The sequence below is a fragment of the Lampetra fluviatilis genome, chromosome 1 (genome assembly GCF_964198595.1).
Source record: "Lampetra fluviatilis chromosome 1, kcLamFluv1.1, whole genome shotgun sequence".
NCBI classification, from domain to species: domain Eukaryota; kingdom Metazoa; phylum Chordata; class Hyperoartia; order Petromyzontiformes; family Petromyzontidae; genus Lampetra; species Lampetra fluviatilis.
The window spans coordinates 4,590,095-4,606,686 of record NC_136275.1 but is presented as its reverse complement, the minus strand read 5'-3'; the positions used below and the strand labels follow the sequence as shown (position 1 = coordinate 4,606,686).

The window sequence follows — 16,592 nt, the reverse complement described above, 5'->3', positions numbered from 1 at the left end:
CCAGCAGGTGTGCGAGGCACATGTAGATTGGGACCTGCAGGTCCCGGGAGTCCTTGCCGTGTATAGAATGGCCCCCCATGCAGCTACGGGGTTTTCCCCATTCTATTTGATGTACGGTCGGGAAGCTGACCCGCCAATAGAAACGCAACTTGGCCTGTCCGCTCCACGAACTAATTCTAATTTGGCAGAACATATTAAGTTTAATATTCACAAGCTGACAGAGGCGAGGGAGGCCGCGCGGCTTAATTCGCGGGCTCGCCAAATTGCTAATGAACGGTTGCGGGCACGGAAGGTGTCCATGCACGAATGGAAACCAGTTGACAGGGCCTGGCTGCATTGCCCTCAGGCACCCTTGGCTACGTCGCCTAAATTGTTGAGACCGTGGAGGGGACCCGTGGAGGTCGTGCGCGTTGCACGGCCCCAGTGCGTTCAGATAAAGTGGGGAAAGCGCCGGTGGTACGTTCACCCCTCCCGACTGAAACCGTTCTCGCCTCCATATGGCCTCCCCTTGTGTCGTGATGGCCGGGCGTGTGACGTGACCGGCGACCCAGAGGGGGAAATGTCTCTGCCTGATCCACACGTATTTTCGCCTGATCTGCTCCCAGGTGTCTCGGAACTGACAGCTGCCGATCACCGGCGGCCGGATCTCCGCGGCGGGGCCGGCCCTTTCAGGCCCGTTCCGCGCCGTCTGGAGCAGCCGGAACCGCCGGACGGTCGTCAGTGTCCCGCCCCATACGATGGACCAGCCAGACGGACTCGCGCCAGGTCGTGCTACTTTGCATGACCTGCCTCGTGAGGAGTCGGGGCAGTTGGAGCGCCTCGTCACTGCGTGTAGTCGCAGGGACGTGGGGCGCGTTCGTTTCGAATTTGCTCGTATCGTGTTATTGTTGACTTTTCGGGTTCATTGTCAATCTGTACATAGTTATTCTTGTTGTTGTTGTTGTTGTGTTATGTTACGGGGCACACTCGGGGGGTTACGGGGTTTTTTTTGTTGGTTGTCGTTTTATCGTCGCGGTTGGTTGTTGTTAGCAGCCGGGCCGGCTGCGAGCTATGTGGGAGGGGGTGATGTAGTGGTGATACGCGCTGGGTGTATATGTCGTGTGCCAGCGCGTATGTACGGGTGTGTGTGTGGTGACGCGCGCTGACGGGGAGGAGCAGGCGTCAGTGCGCGGGTGGGGGTAGTGCTGCTGATTGGCTGTGTGCCGGTGACGCGCCCAGAGGGAGTGATCGGGTAGCAGCGCGGTGTGATTGGTCGGGGAGTGGAAACACGCGCTGAGCGGAACCGGATCGTAGGGATAGCGCGTGGGGATTGGGTAACTGAGGAGCGGTGCCGACGTTGAGGTCCGCATCCGCTCCGTCTCCCGGGAAGAAGGGGTATATAAGGTGATGCACAGAGAGGAGCAGGGGAGAAGTGGAACCATCTAAGAAAGGAAGACGAAGGTGCAGAGATAGAGCCCGGAGAGGAGAGTAATGGAGAGTAATGGAGAGTAATGGAGAGTAATGGAGAGTAGAGGAGAGTAAGGTATAAGTGTGTAGCCAGCGAGAGAGAACGGTCTACACGAGCTGAGTAATGTATAGTGTGTAGCCAGCGAGAGAGAACGGTCTACACGAGCTGAGTAATGTATAGTGTGTAGCCAGCGAGAGAGAACGGTCTACACGAGCTGAGTAATGTATAGTGTGTAGCCAGCGAGAGAGAACGGTCTACACGAGCTGAGTAATGTATAGTGTGTAGCCAGCGAGAGAGAACGGTCTACACGAGCTGAGTAATGTATAGTGTGTAGCCAGCGAGAGAGAACGGTCTACACGAGCCGAGTATGCATACGGTGTAGCCAGAGAGAGAGGAAGGTCTACACGAGCCGAGTATGCATACGGTGTAGCCAGAGAGAGAGATGCAAAGTCTACACGAGGCGAGTGGAGAGTGTAGCAGAGGCGCAGAGTCTACACGAGGCGAGAGAGGAGTGTAGCCGAGGCGCGGAGTCTACACGAGGCACAGAGAGCCGGCAGCACAGAATCCAGAGTCAAGAGAAGCGCATTGTGAAGAAGAGAGGCCACGCGTTGTATTGTTACAAGTCAAGATTTAATAAAAGAAGTGTGTTCCCGTCAAGGAGTTTCCTGCCGTCATTTTCCAATACTTCATGTGTGGAAACCCTGCAGATGACCGTGCGGCGAGAGAGAAAGAGAGAGGGAGACCTGGGTGGGAGGGGAGCGGTTCTGACTTTGCTCGCGGTTTAAGCTCTACGGGGGTGGGGAAAGTGGAAATGGGCTTGTGTAGACGTGCCGTTTTTTTCCGTAAAAAAACAAACCTATGTTTCATGGCTCCTCAAAAAGCCCCCTGCGCCGCACTCCTCACATCTGCCTCCTGCACCGCAATCCTCCGGACTCTTCCATTAAAACGAGCTGCCTCTAAGTCGCCCGATCTGCTTAAACTGTGCCGTGTAATCCTTTGCGACGCGCTCAAAGCTTTGCGGAGCGTCACTCGCAGCCGGTGTCGGGAACAGGATGGCGTGATCACCAATTGCTCCAACTCCTCTCCCCTCCCTTCTCCTCTGACAAGCAAAAAGACAAAGATCCTCCGTGTAGCCTCAACAGGATGTTGGGGAAAGTGCTGTTAGCGAGCACGCAAGAGAGTGGGGGTGGTCAACATGACCAATGACGGTTGGAGATTATGTGGCCTTTTCCTGGGCCTCCACTCGGTCGACTCAGCCTGAAATGAGTAACTGGTGCAGTGTGCAAACATCACTATTGGAGAGACAGAGGCTCCGTGCAATCGACATGACAGCCTAGTGTGCCTGGTTGACCATCGTAGGTGCTCGCTAACGGCACTCAAACGTTGGTATCTGTGCGTGTGTGCGCGTGTGTACCTGTGTGTGTGCGCATGTGTACCTGTGTGTGTGCGTGTCTGCGGGCGTGGGGAACAATCGTGTCGCGGTTAGCGCACTGCGCTACGAACCTCAATTGCCGCTCACGACCAATACCAGTTACGATTATTTGAACGGGTCTTGGACCTCCCATAGGTCGACTCAGCCTCAAATGAGTCAATGGTGTGATGTGTAAACATCGCCATTAGGTAGACAAAGGCGGCCGGGCGTGGTGTTGACCACCCACCCACTCGTGTGCTGTGCTGGCCTTCATAGTTGCTCGCTAACAGCACTTGCCCTTACAGACTGTCACAGACTACATGGGGGATCTTTGTCTCTTGCGTGCGAGCGTGCTGATCTGGGAATAGTCAGTCAGTCACTTCCTAGTCAGTCAACCCATAACATCCGGGCCTTTTCCCGTGACCTCCTGTCGGCGAGCTTTCGACAACGTATTGTGACCTTAAACTGCACCTAGCCTTCATATTCTTAGGTCTAGCTATCGTGCTGTGACGGTTCCACCTGAAGACGGACGCTTGTGTTGCCTCCGAAACGTCGTGATTTTTATTTTATTTTTATTTTACTTTTATTAATTAAAAAAAATTTCACCTACGTGACTTTACCGAAAAAAACCTAAGAATATGAATCCTTGCAGTCACGAAAGCTTCAAATCTAGAATGCACCTAGCCTGACACAAGCACCGTGGTGGCGTCACCGCCACATAGTGGCGAAAGACGGCGGTGGCTGGAGGTCTCGTTGTTTGCCGATGTCGCAGTGCTTGCTCACCGAGCGATCTTGTCGCTGCAGGCCATGGCGAGGAGGGGCTCTCCCTGGAGGACGCCATCCCACGTCTGTGGCTCCAGGCAGCGGCGGGCTGGCACCGTGCCCTCGCCGCACTCCAGCTTCGTGCGCAGCTGGCCCCGAGCACGCCGCCTCGGGTGCCGGTCCGCGCCGACTGCATTACCAGCGCGAGTCGTCACCATCATCGTCGTCGTCGTCATCGTCGTCATCGTCGTCATCCCACACGTGGTGCAGCATGCAGCCCCGGTCATCATCATCATCCCACACGTGGTGCAGTACGCAACCCCGGTCATCATCATCATCCCACACGTGGTGCAGTACGCAACCCCGGTCATCATCATCATCCCACACGTGGTGCAGCACGCAACCCCAGTCACCATCATCATCCCACACGTGGTGCAGCACGCAACCCCAGTCACCATCATCATCCCACACGTGGTGCAGCACGCAACCCCAGTCATCATCATCCCACACGTGGTGCAGCACGCAGCCCCAGTCATCATCATCATCCCACACGTGGTGCAGCACGCAGCCCCGGTCATCATCATCATCCCACACGTGGTGCAGCACGCAACCCCGGTCATCATCATCATCATCATCCCACACGTGGTGCAGCACGCAACCCCAGTCACCATCATCATCCCACACGTGGTGCAGCACGCAGCCCCGGTCATCATCATCATCCCACACGTGGTGCAGCACGCAGCCCCGGTTATCATCATCATCCCACACGTGGTGCAGCACGCAGCCCCAGTCATCATCATCATCATCCCACACGTGGTGCAGCACGCAGCCCCAGTCATCATCATCATCATCCCACACGTGGTGCAGCACGCAGCCCCAGTCATCATCATCATCATCCCACACGTGGTGCAGCACGCAGCCACGGTCATCATCATCATCATCATCCCACACGTGGTGCAACACTCAGGTATAATTGGGCCTTGACATAATTCACTGCAGAACTAAGCAACTCAGCAAGTTGGTAACTGGATAAACCAATAATAATGTAACTAGATAATTGTGACAAACTGGGTAACGAAGCAAGCAGGCAATTAGGTAACCGTGCCACGAGGTCAAGCTCTACCCCTAATACTTGCCATAATCCTGGCCTAAAACCTAAATGTTCAGACAGGCTGTACACGTGACCTTAACTCTAACCCCGTGCCTCGTGCTAACCAGGTCCCCCCGATGTTTCGCTGGTCGTCCAAGTCTCACTCTCGGCCGCCGCCCGCTCTGAGCGGAAGGCAATCCCGCTTCGCCATGTCCACGCAGGGAAATTAAAAACGCAGGGCGTGAATTGAATTTGTCAATTATCGGAGTTATGTCGAGATTCCCATCAGGGTTATTATGATCCATGGCCGTTTGAGCAGCCGGAGAAACCGAGTATCGACGTCAAGCGGGGCGGCTGGGAACGCGGGAGGGCTCGTGATTGGTGGGCGAGAGCGGGGGGGGGGGGCATGAGGCTAAGAGTACTCTACCCCCACCGGTTCTCATCCCCATTCTCACTTGACACTCCACTTTTCCCGACGGCAGCCTCAATCCAATGGGAATGAGTTCGATTCCTCGTCATGGGTGCTTGAAGCCTCTAATGAGCTGCGTCAAACATCGGCCCGCGTGTTCGGCGGATGGGAACACCGATGCATTGCGGCACGGGGAGGTTAGAGAACTACACTTTTGGTAGGGTAAAGTGTGGGTCTATCCCTTCCATCGATCCATCCTATTTTGCTTACTTCCTTTCCTCCCCCATTTACTGACTCTCTTTTACCCCCCCCTCCCTCCGTGAGTCTCCCACCATACGCATCCTTCACCTGGTCATCAAACAACTTGGGCCCAAACCAACCTCTTTCTCGAGCCCTTTTAACACAACAACAACAACAATCCCCGTTCGTCACTAAGTGGCGGTGACGTCACCATGGCACTTGTGTCAGACCAGGTGCAGTTTCAGGCCACGTGAAGTGTCGAATGCTCGCTGGCAGGTCACGGGACAGACCCAGGTGCCATGGGTTGGCTGACTGAGATGACTGGCCGATGCACTGCCTGTGCCCCCTACTGTGCCAAATTCTGCGTTTTAGACGGCCGGCGCTCCTCTCGTTGCTGTGAGCGTCGCTCCTCTGCCCTCTGTTTTTTTCTGGAGGGCGACTGTCCCTAACTGCCCAGTAACGTCCTTCCCGAGCCTTCTCCCCGGAGGCCGATCTTGACACCGCTGGTACCAGTCATTTGCAAGTTCAATCAGCTCAATATTCTCGCATACCATATCACAACATCCCCTCTCTAGCCCGTACCACGCCCGTTTAGTTTCCTCTATCCGACTAAACAAATGCTGTTTGGATATGCGGTGGGCATGTGTGTTTCATGACCCAGCCAACATAGCCTTGCCTGCCCGAGGAGCTCAGCGATGGGACTGTGTCCAATAGCAAACAACCGCTAAGTGCTTGTGCTAGGCTAGGATCACAAAGATAAAGATCCCCTGTATAGCCTAAACACACCGTTGGGGCAAGTGATGTTAGGGAGCAGCTATTAAGACCAGCACGGCACGGCACACGTGGGGGTGGACGGCACAAAACCACGCCCAGCCGCCTTTGTCTCCCCAGTGGCGATGTTCCCACAACAGCTACTCATTCGAGGCTGCGTCGCCCTAGCGAAGGCCCCCATGACCGATTCAGATAATCGTCACCAGTTGGCCGTGAGTGGGGGGTCGAACTCGGGTCGCCAGGTTCGTGATGTTTACACACCACACCAGGTAATTCTTTTGAGGCTGAGTCGACCTAGGGGAGACCAAATGACCGGTTCAGATAATCGTCACTGGTGTTGGTGGCCGTGCGAGGGAATCGAACTGGGGTCCGCCGGGATTTGATACACCACCGCCGAGGAGCACGCACCCTCCTTCTCCTGCGTGGAGAAGAGACGGGCATCCCCGCACGGCGCCGTGCTCACGTAGAGATGCAGCCTCCAGCCGGGCCGCAGGCGGTAGCCCCCCCCGCCTGCACGCGCCTCCACCACCGAGCTATCGCGCTCGCTGGCCACGGGGCTGTGGGGGGGGGTGAGAGCAGAGCAGGTGGGGGCGGGGGGTAAAAAGGGGGATGATGGAATTGAGAAGACGGGCAATGTGACTTTGTGGGGTTAGATGTAACAATGGGCATGTGGGCTAGGATAGGGTGGACGAGGAATAGGCCGAGGTGGTGTTGGTGAGGGCGACAGCTTCTTTTTGCACGTACGTAGACAAAGAAATTAAAGACAAAAAAAGTTCTAAAATTAATTTATTTTCAATCTAGATGATTTAAAAGTGCATTGCTCTGGTGGTGATAATACGTTGTTGCATAACCACACAAAGTGTCAACATCTAAATCTAACCTATAAAAGGCATTCTTTGTCTGTCTGTCCGTCTGTGTCTGTCTCTGTGTGGACGCACACTTGCGAAGGATTTGGCTCACAAACCGTGTTTCAGTCGATGTGTGTGTGTACGTCGATGTGTGTGCGTGTGAGTCCATGTGTGTGTGTGTAAGTCCATGTATGTGTGTGTAAGTGCATGTGTATGTGTGTGTAACTCCATGTGTGTGTGTGTGTAAGTCGCTGTGTGTGTGTTCGTCGATGTGTGTGAGTGTGGGTTGATGTGTGTGTGAGTCGAGATGTGTGTGTAAGTCGATGCGTGTGTGTGTGGGTCAGAACAGGCCCTGGCTGCACAAGATACAACCCTGATGGCGTTTTTTCTTTGGGGCCAAAGTGACCCATTTTCTGCCAACCTGCTCGATCACAAAGTTCCCTCCTACGATACATGGACTGCAAAAAAAAAGGAAGCAACGTGCTGGTGACGGTGAAACTGATGCCTTAGTAAGACTCTACACAGTGCATCCCAACAATCAGGAGTGCTACTTTCTGCGAATGCTGCTCCACCTTGTCAAAGGGCCAACATCTTTCCAAGACCTCAAAACAGTGGAAGGAGTTGTCTGTGAAACATACAGGGAGGCATGCAATCTCTGTGGAATTCTTGACGATGAGCAGCATCTTGATAAATCTATGACAGAGGCTTCTGTTAGTCAGTTCCCTTCTCAGATGAGATCGCTCTTCTGCATAATTATTCACGTTTGCAGCCCATCTAACCCCATGGGACTCTGGGAAAAATGCAAAGAGGCCATGAGTGAGGACATCCTCTGCACAGCTCAACGAGAAAATCCCAACCTCGAGGTGACCTCTTCTGATGTCATCTTTAACCAGGCCCTTATCCTCCTTGCAGACAAACTTCACTCCATTGGCGGAAAGGACCTCACGTCTGTTTAACACGTAGGCTTTCGCGACCAATATTATTCATAATCAACGTTTTTGGGTTTAGATCGCGTTATTTATAAATGTGTCGTAACCCTCCACAACCCGACACGGCCAATCAGTAAAAGAGTGTCACGTTGACAAAAGACAGATAGTTCACTGCTTTAGCCCACCGGTGTGTTGAAGCGTGAAACCACAACATTTACAATTTTTGAGTACGACGTTTCGCTGGTAATTGCATCCAGCATCATCGGGCAATTCGCCAGAATGGTGAGGCTCTGCTCTGTCTCCCGTTCTTATATAGAGCAGCAGCATGGTGACGTCTATCGGACTACCAACACCCTCCAGGGACAACCTGCATGCCCTTGGCCAAGAAAATCTACGTGAAATATCCTATGATGTTTTACAGCTTCTAAAATGCATTGTGGACAATGAAACAAAGCTGATGGATGCACAAAGAGAGGCCTACACGAAAATCTCGGAAGACATTGAGTCTAAAAATGGAGGCATATTTTTCCTTGATGCACCTGGTGGTACTGGGAAGACCTTTGTTCTCAACCTGCTCCTGGTTAAGGTTCGCCAGAGGGAGAAAATTGTTCTGGCTGTGGCATCGTCAGGGATTGCGTCAACTCTGCTTACTGGAGGAAGAACTGCCCGTTCCACATGCAAGCTTCCATTAGATCTATCCCGACAAGAAAACCCTGAATTGAATTAAATGATGACGTCACCCTGATGCTACTCTATTTAAGACTGGAAGCAACAGGAGAGCTTCACCATTCTTGCGCGATGAAGCTGATTGTAATTATCAGCGAAACGTCGTACTCAAAATTTTAAATGCTGTTGATTATCTCTTCAGCACACCGGTGGGCTAAAGAAGTGAATTATTTTGTCCTTTGAAAAACGTGACACATTTTCTACTGTTTGGCCGTGTCGGGTGGTGGAGGGTTACGACACATTTATAAATAATGCGATGTGACCCAAAAACCTATATTATGAAGAAAACCCTGTTTGCAATATTTCAAAGGGGACTGGCCTTGCACAAGTCCTGCTTAATTGTAAATTAATAGTGTGAGATAAATGCACTCTGTCCCACAAGGGAGCATTTGAGGCTGTCAACACCACTTTGCAGGACCTCCGCGACAATTCCAGGATTATGGGTGGTGTCACTTTTCTCATGGCTGGTGACTTCCGACAAACCTTACCTGTGGTACTTCGAGGAACCAAAGCTGTTGAGTTAAATGCCTGCATCAAGTCATCGTTCCTCTGGAGGCACGCAATGAAACTGAGACTAACTACATGCGTGTATATCTCCATGGAGACCAAGAGGCAGGAAACTTTGCTGAAGCTCTTCTTGATATTGGGAATGAAAGAATTATTGCTGAAGTCACAGATGGACTTATCACCATGTTTAAAGGCATCCTTTCTTTGCAGTTCTCAAGAGGAACTGGAGGAAAAAGTGTACCCAAACATGCAACAACACTTTCAAGATGTTCTCTGGCTACGGGAGAGGGCCATTTTGGCTCCTAAAAATGATGCTGTTCACAGAATAAATTCTATGTTGTTGCAGAAATTATTTGGAGAGCACATGTCCTACAAATCTATTGACTCAGTGTTGGACCATTGTTGTATGTGTTGGGTTATGAAATTTTGATAAAAATAATAAAAAATTAATAATTTTCCGAAAAATGCGCAAATCGCATTAATTATGTTAATGTGTGTATTGACATGCATAAATTATGATAATGTGTGTAATTATATGCATAAATTATGATAATCGCGGAGATAATCGTAGTAATTTATGCGGATGCTTGCGATTATGTTAATGTGTGCAGTTGTGATAATTAAGCTTAGCTTCGTTTATCCAGTGTTATATCAATCAGGATAACACGATTATCATCGATTAAACGTTTACTGATTATCTTAGTGTGTTTATGTTATTTTAGGTCTCCATTTTCATATCTCATCACAGGATACAGTTATCAAGAATAAGATAGTTTTGCATGGACTTGGAAAGAAGCACTCGAACAGTTGGTGTTAAGCAATTTTATTCTAAACAAGCACATGACACTCTCTTATCCGAAAGCAAGTATACGTCAATAAATTCATGGGCAAGATTATGCGATTAACGAAAATGAATGACTAAAAATACTTCTTCATTGGCGTGATTATGCAGTTAACGAAAATGAATGACTAAAACATTTCTTATTCATGTAACTCGACGGCAGCAACTGCTTTGCACGATCAGTTGATATTGAACGCACCACCTCGAAATGGCAACCCTTTTTGAAACGCAAAGACAATTTTTTTTTTTTAAGTCTCATTCATGTGCGTGCTGTATGTGCGTTGTCCCCTTGTAATATTAATTAATTCTTAGAGCCGGGAGTTGTGTCGTTAGCTTGTGTGGTGTGGGAGGATACAAACAGCGGCCAGAAGTTTTCTCTTGGTTGGGCGTGGCCGCCGCGAGCCCCTGCTGCTCCCTTGCTCGGCGTGTCTCTGCTTGTGCGCTCTCTCTCTCTCCACTGCTGGACGACGAGTTGGCACGACGCTCGGTGACGCCCGGTGACGTCCGAGTCGTGCTGCTCTTGCGCTCTCTCTCTCTCCACTGCTAGATGACGAGTTGGCACGACGCTCGGTGACGCCCGGTGACGTCCGAGTCGTGCTGCTCTTGCGCTCTCTCTCTCTCCACTGCTAGATGACGAGTTGGCACGACGCTCGGTGACGCCCGGTGACGTCCGAGTCGTGCTGCTCTTGCGCTTGGCGGTCCTCGGTAGCTGACGGCGCGATGGCGCCTCTCTGCAGCTCTGACGGCGGCGCTCGTTCGGAAGACTTTGACTCTCTTTCTCCACTGCGGGATGACGAGTCGGTTTTGGTTGATGCTGGTTGATCTGGGTGTGTATTAGACACACGGCGCATTCGATGGCGCTGTCCTCTTCCTCACAGCCGTTTGACCAGGCTTTCTCCACTGCTTCGCGCTCTCTGCTTTGCTCGCTTGGTCGACGCTTGGCGATCTCCGCCCTTTTACAGGTTGATTGCTTGTCGTCACTCGTCACTCTCTCTGCTCCGTGCTTCCCTTGTTCGTGCAGCTGCCAGCTTCACTCGCACTTAACTTCGTTCTGCGAGAAGCGACACCTGCTATCGGCATCGGTGTTTCGTTTCCTCACGACGTTCCGCCAGCCGGAGCACGGCTGAAACGCAGCCCCGACCCAGGTTGAACTCAGACTTCTGCGACTCGAACGACCCCTCCTCGTTCCATCACTTCTCGAGGCACGATCTGTCCCAGCTCTCTTGCGAGCCCCGTCGCAACGCCGAGCGCGACTCGGACAGACTGCACTCAGACTGTCACCTTAACGACGTCTCGTCGTCCCATCTCTCCTCGAGGCACGATCTGCCCCAGCTCTCTTGCGAGCCCTGTCGCAACGCTGCGTCGCAAGCCGAGTTGCGAGACCGAGCACGACTCGACCCAGACTGCTCGTTCGCTATGTGCGCCCGTGCCTAACTCAAAACGTGACTCCCCTCTCTGCGCATTCTTTGCGAGAGAAAACAAACAGAAAAAAACAGATGTCTTTGGAATGTCAGGCACCGATTCCCCCCTGTGACCTTTTTGCTCCCTCCTTGCTTGCCAGACCCCGCTGGAAGACAAAGGTGGCTGAGGAGATGTTTGCAATACATTTATGTGGTCCTGTGTGTTACATTTATTCTTGAATTATATTTTATGAGTTCCTTCGGTCTTAGTATCGTGGTTATCATTCGTCTATGTTTAATGAATATTCGTAATGATCCTCGTCACATTATTATTTTGGGACTTTGCCAAGTTTAGTTCTCCAGAGATTGGTGTTTTATTCTGAGTTATATTTTAATGTCCTGAGGTTAAGTGTAACTATGTTTCCACTTAAGCTTTCTGGAATTCGTACTCTTTAGTTTTTAGGACGGTCATGTAGATAGGAAACATATAATTCTAAATAATATGTACGCGGTGAATACGAGTAATATAAGATAATTACTAATAAAAAAAACCTATGGTTTATTGGTTAATTCTCTTTGTTAAGTTTCTACTTTTCGGTTAGGAAAACGTTAAGAAAACGCGAGTGGCAACCGTTATTATCCTTTACTCTGCTCTGCACCCCTCCGTGGATCTCAAGATGTCTTGGGAGGTCAGGCCATCGATCTTTGTCCATCTGGATGTCTCTGACCTTTCTGTGACCGAATTCTTATCATTTTAACCGCCCTCCATGTTTCATGGATTCCTGGTGTGCTTGTGAGTTGTTTTCATTATTTAATTTAAAAAATATATATAATTTTTTTTTCTTTATTATTCTTAATATTAATAACGGAAAACAGGGCATAGATACAACACCATGACCAAATTGTTCACTCTCCTGTTGAATTCTTGAATTCTCTGCAGCTCCCGGGTGTCCCACCACACAACTTGCTACTAAAAATTGGGGCACCTTTCCTGCTCTTGAGAAACTTGGACCCACCTAGACTTTGCAATGGCACTAGGTTGATTGTGAAATAATTACATAAAAATGTTCTCAAAGCGACAATCATTACAGCCAATTTTAAAGGTCAAGACGTCTTTCTCCCTCGCGTAACTATAATCTCAAATGACACAGTCTTGGAATTTAAGAGGCTTCAATTCTCCATCCAGCTCAGCTTTGCGATGTCCATTAACAAGGCGCAAGGACAATCTTTAAAAGTGGTGGGACTGAATTTGGCAACTCCGTGCTTTTCTCATGGCCAGCTTTATGTTGGATGCTCTCGTGTAGGCAATAAAAAAACATTTACATTACTTTGCACCAGCAGGCAAGACCAGAAACATCGTTTACAAAGAGGCTCTTTCAGCAATAAGTGCCACTTGCATTCTTTTGCAGAGCCCCTATTTTGTGTTCCATTACGTTGGAGAGGGCTCTTGCTTCTGTCGGGGACACGTGTGCTGCTCTACCCCACGCCTGCTGAGGGGCATTTCAGCTGTCGGCGAATACTCACGCGTGACGTCACTGCACATGAGCCCCCCCCCCACCCCCTCATTAAAAATCATGAGCGGGTGATGTCACTCCACATGGAGCACCACTCTCAATAAAAATCATGAGCGGATGACGTGAGGCACCCCCCTCATTAATAATCTATTTGCGGGTGACGTCACTCCACATGGAGCTCCCCCCCACCTCATCAATAATCATGAGCTGATGACGTCACTCATGTGGACCCCGCCCCCACCCCCTCTTTAATAATCATGAGCGGATGACGTCACTCCACATGGAGCTCCCCCCTCATCAATAATCATGAGCTGATGACGTCACTCATGTGGACCCCACCCCCTCATTAATAATCATAAGTGGGTCAATATTTTCGATAGAATATTTCAGATTAACTGCATTATACACCCGTCCTTGGGCGGGCTATAGGCGAGTACATCATGATGGGTGGTGTTTCGGGACAATGGCTCTCTTCATAGAGGAGATATCGCTATGGGCAGTGCTTTTGATGGGGTTTTTTGTAGTTTTGCTCCACAAGACAACAGCACGTGGTCCTAAAAGCCTATTTGCGAAAGGGGCCGTCCATAATTGACGTCACGCGATTTTGGACGATTTTTTACCCCCCTCCCCCCTTCGTCACACGGCGTCACAAAAAGTCAGACCCCCCCCCCTCAAATGACGTCACAAAGCTCTGCCCCCCCCCCCCCCAAAAAAAAAAATATAAAACATGCTTCAAATCGCTTTAAACTGTTGTCATTGTCGTGCGTATTTAATATGGCGTTGCACTCTGATGTTGTAGGAGAAAACATTTATTAAAAAGTATATTTAATTAAGTAGAACGTGTTGTCTGTATTTATTTAAAGTTGCGCATTTTCACGTGACGTCACATTTCTCACCCCCCCCCCCACCTCGTCACACATCGTCACAAATGTCTGACCCCCCCCCCTAGGTGCGTGACGTCATTTATGGACGGCCCCAAAAAGGCGTGAGTGTGTGTGTGTGGGGAGCGGTAGTGTCGCGGTTAGCGCTACACTGCGCTTCGAACACTGCGACCCGAGATCGATTCCCACTCACGGCCAACACCAGAGACGTTTATCTTAACCGGTCCCGAGCCTCCCGTAGGTTGACTCAGCCTCAAATGAGTACCTGGTGCAATGTGTAAAACATCGCCATTAGGTAGACAAAGGCGGTCGGGCGTGGTGCTGGCCACCCACCCCTCGTATGCCGTTCCGGCCTTCATAGGTGCTCGCTTACAGCACTTGCCCCAACAGTCTGTTAAGGTTTTCAGGTTTTTTCGGTAAAGTCACGTAGGAATTTTGTTTTTAAATTAATAAAAGTAATACAGCTACCGTGCTGTGAATGTTCCACCTGAAGACGGAAGCATGTGTTGCCTCGAAACGTCGTGATTTTTATTTTATTTTTTATTTTACTTTAATTAATTTTGTTTTTCCCACGTGACTTTACCGAAAAAACCTAAGAATATGAATCCTTGCAGTCACGAAAGCTTCAAATCTAGAAATAGCTTGTTAAGGCTACACGCGGGTGGGGGTCTTTGTCTTGTTTGTCTTGTGTGGCGACTTGCACGTGGCGTGGCTTTCCCGCTGGCAACAACACGTCGATAAGCAACGGGGACTCGAGTTACGAGCTGCGGAGTGGTCACTTACCGCTCGCTTCACGGCTCCCCGCGGGCCCCGTGTCGGCGCGAGTTTTACTGGGCGGGCCGCGACACGCGCGCGAATATCGGAGAAGAAATAAAATCAAACGCAACCCGCCTTGCGCTCGCTCGCTCGCTCTGTCTCTCTCTCTCTGTCTGTCTCTCCTCGCGTTCGCGCGCGCGCTTCCGAAGCTTGTCGCTCTCGATACGGCCCGAGCGGGCGCCCTGGGGATTCGAGTGGAGTTAAATCTGCTCAAGCGATCCTCAGCCAGTCTCGGGGAGCGTTTGCAGCGGGCTCTTTGCCGACACACCAAATATACTCTTAGTTCTTTCGGTAAAGTCACGTAGGTAAAAATGGAATTAAAATTAATAAAAAATAACAAAAAATAATAAAAACAATAAAATCACGACGTTTCGGAGGCAACACAAGCTTCCGTCATCAGGTGAAACTGTCACAGCAAAATATCTGTATCAGTTTCACCTGATGACGGAAGCTTGTGTTGCCTCCGAAACGTCGTGATTTTATTGTTTTTATTATTTTTATTTATTTTTCTATTCATTTTTATTAATTTTTATTTCATTTTTTACCTACGTGACTTTACCGAAAGAACTAAGAGTATGAATCCTTGCAGTCACGAACGCTTCAAATCTAGACACACCGACATGTTCGGGGGCAGGTGGCAGTGTAACGGGCGTGCGTAAGTCGCCGTGGAGTGCAGCGTTCTTCATTGCAAGGCCACCGCCGTCAAAGCCAAATGGGTTTCAAATGTGTGGCGGCGCTCACACCGATGTCTCATCGGCTGAAGTGGATCCCCTCTGAAAGCTCGCGGGGAACACTGGTGAAGGAGGAATTTAAAAATATCCGGAGATAAACCCACATCTCGCGAGTTAGCGAGCGCCTCTTGAGGTCGACACGATGCACGAGGAGGTGTCGTGGTCGCGCGCAATCGCTTTTGTTTCCCCAGCAATGATGTTTACACGCGACATGTGATAACAATTTAAGGCTGAGTCGACCTAGGAGAGATAACAAAAAAACGTATTCGGATACCGCTCGCCGCAGATGTTAACCGAGGCCAGGAATTGAAATGAAGTCGCCCGAGGTTGTAGCGCTGTACGCAAACCTCTGCCCAACCGCACCACACAAAGATGAAGACACACAGGCTCCTTCTCTCTGCCACCCACTCCCCACTTCGTCGCTCCCAAACACGTGGCCACACACGTACACGGCGTAAATAGCAGACACTGTGAACGCGGATTGTCACGATTGACGGTCGCAAGTTCGACAATAGACGACTTCTTTTTAACACTGCGGTGGAAATTCTTTGGTTCTTTCGGTAAAGTCACGTAGATAGAAAAATAACAATAAAAAATGAAGTGAATGAAAATAAAAATAATAAATTAAAATAATAAAAAAACAATAATGTAGACTGTAGCCTGGTTCTTAATCGGAGTGAGTTTACTGACAATCTATAATGTAGACTGTAGCCTGGTTATTAAGTTTGGTGAGTGTACTGGTAGTCTATAATGTATATTGTAACCTGGTTAAAAACCTCGGTGAGCGTACTGGCAGTCTATAATGTAGACTCTAGCCTGGTTTTTAAGCTGGGGTGGATGTTGCGGCCTCTAGCGGCTGCCAGGTGCATGTGCCGCTTATGAATCGAAAACATGGATTTTTTTGTTTGTTTTTCACGCACGAGATTCAACGCGTGCGCTGTGCGCTTAACAATCAACGTTCAACCCATTCGTCGTCGAATCGTGACACCCCTCGGTGCGCACGTGGCTGGCGTAGGCGAATGGCTCAACTCGTGGCGTGCGGCTGCATAATCCGGCACGAACAAACAGGTGCGCCCCATACCGATGGCGTCAGCGCTAAATCACACGGACGTCCGCTAAGGAGCTCACCGGCCCATCAGAGATGTCGAGCTGAATACAATTCCTGCTAATCCAACGAAAGTTCATGGCTCTGAATGACACGGAGAGGTCAACGGACCCGTGGATGCGTATGCATGCTTACGCGTTCGCTCTTCGCGCTTGTCTCTGTGT

The 16,592-nt window shown here is 50.2% G+C and overlaps 1 protein-coding gene across 3 annotated transcripts in view; it reads right to left on the bottom strand.

Moving 5' to 3' along the window:
* LOC144955399 (double-stranded RNA-specific editase 1-like) overlaps nucleotides 1–16,592 on the bottom strand; it is a 235,329-nt gene that overhangs the window by 41,384 nt on the left and 177,353 nt on the right. For all 3 annotated transcript variants that reach the window (XR_013641699.1, XM_078885652.1, XM_078885737.1), the window contains exons 6-7: nucleotides 6,539–6,687; nucleotides 3,642–3,810 (exon numbers count right to left, since the gene is read on the bottom strand). Coding sequence is in view for 2 of the 3 variants with exons in the window: in XM_078885652.1 (XP_078741778.1) it covers nucleotides 3,642–3,810; nucleotides 6,539–6,687 (318 nt within the window). In the remaining variant the exon portion in view is untranslated. The remainder of the gene's footprint in view (nucleotides 1–3,641; nucleotides 3,811–6,538; nucleotides 6,688–16,592) is intronic.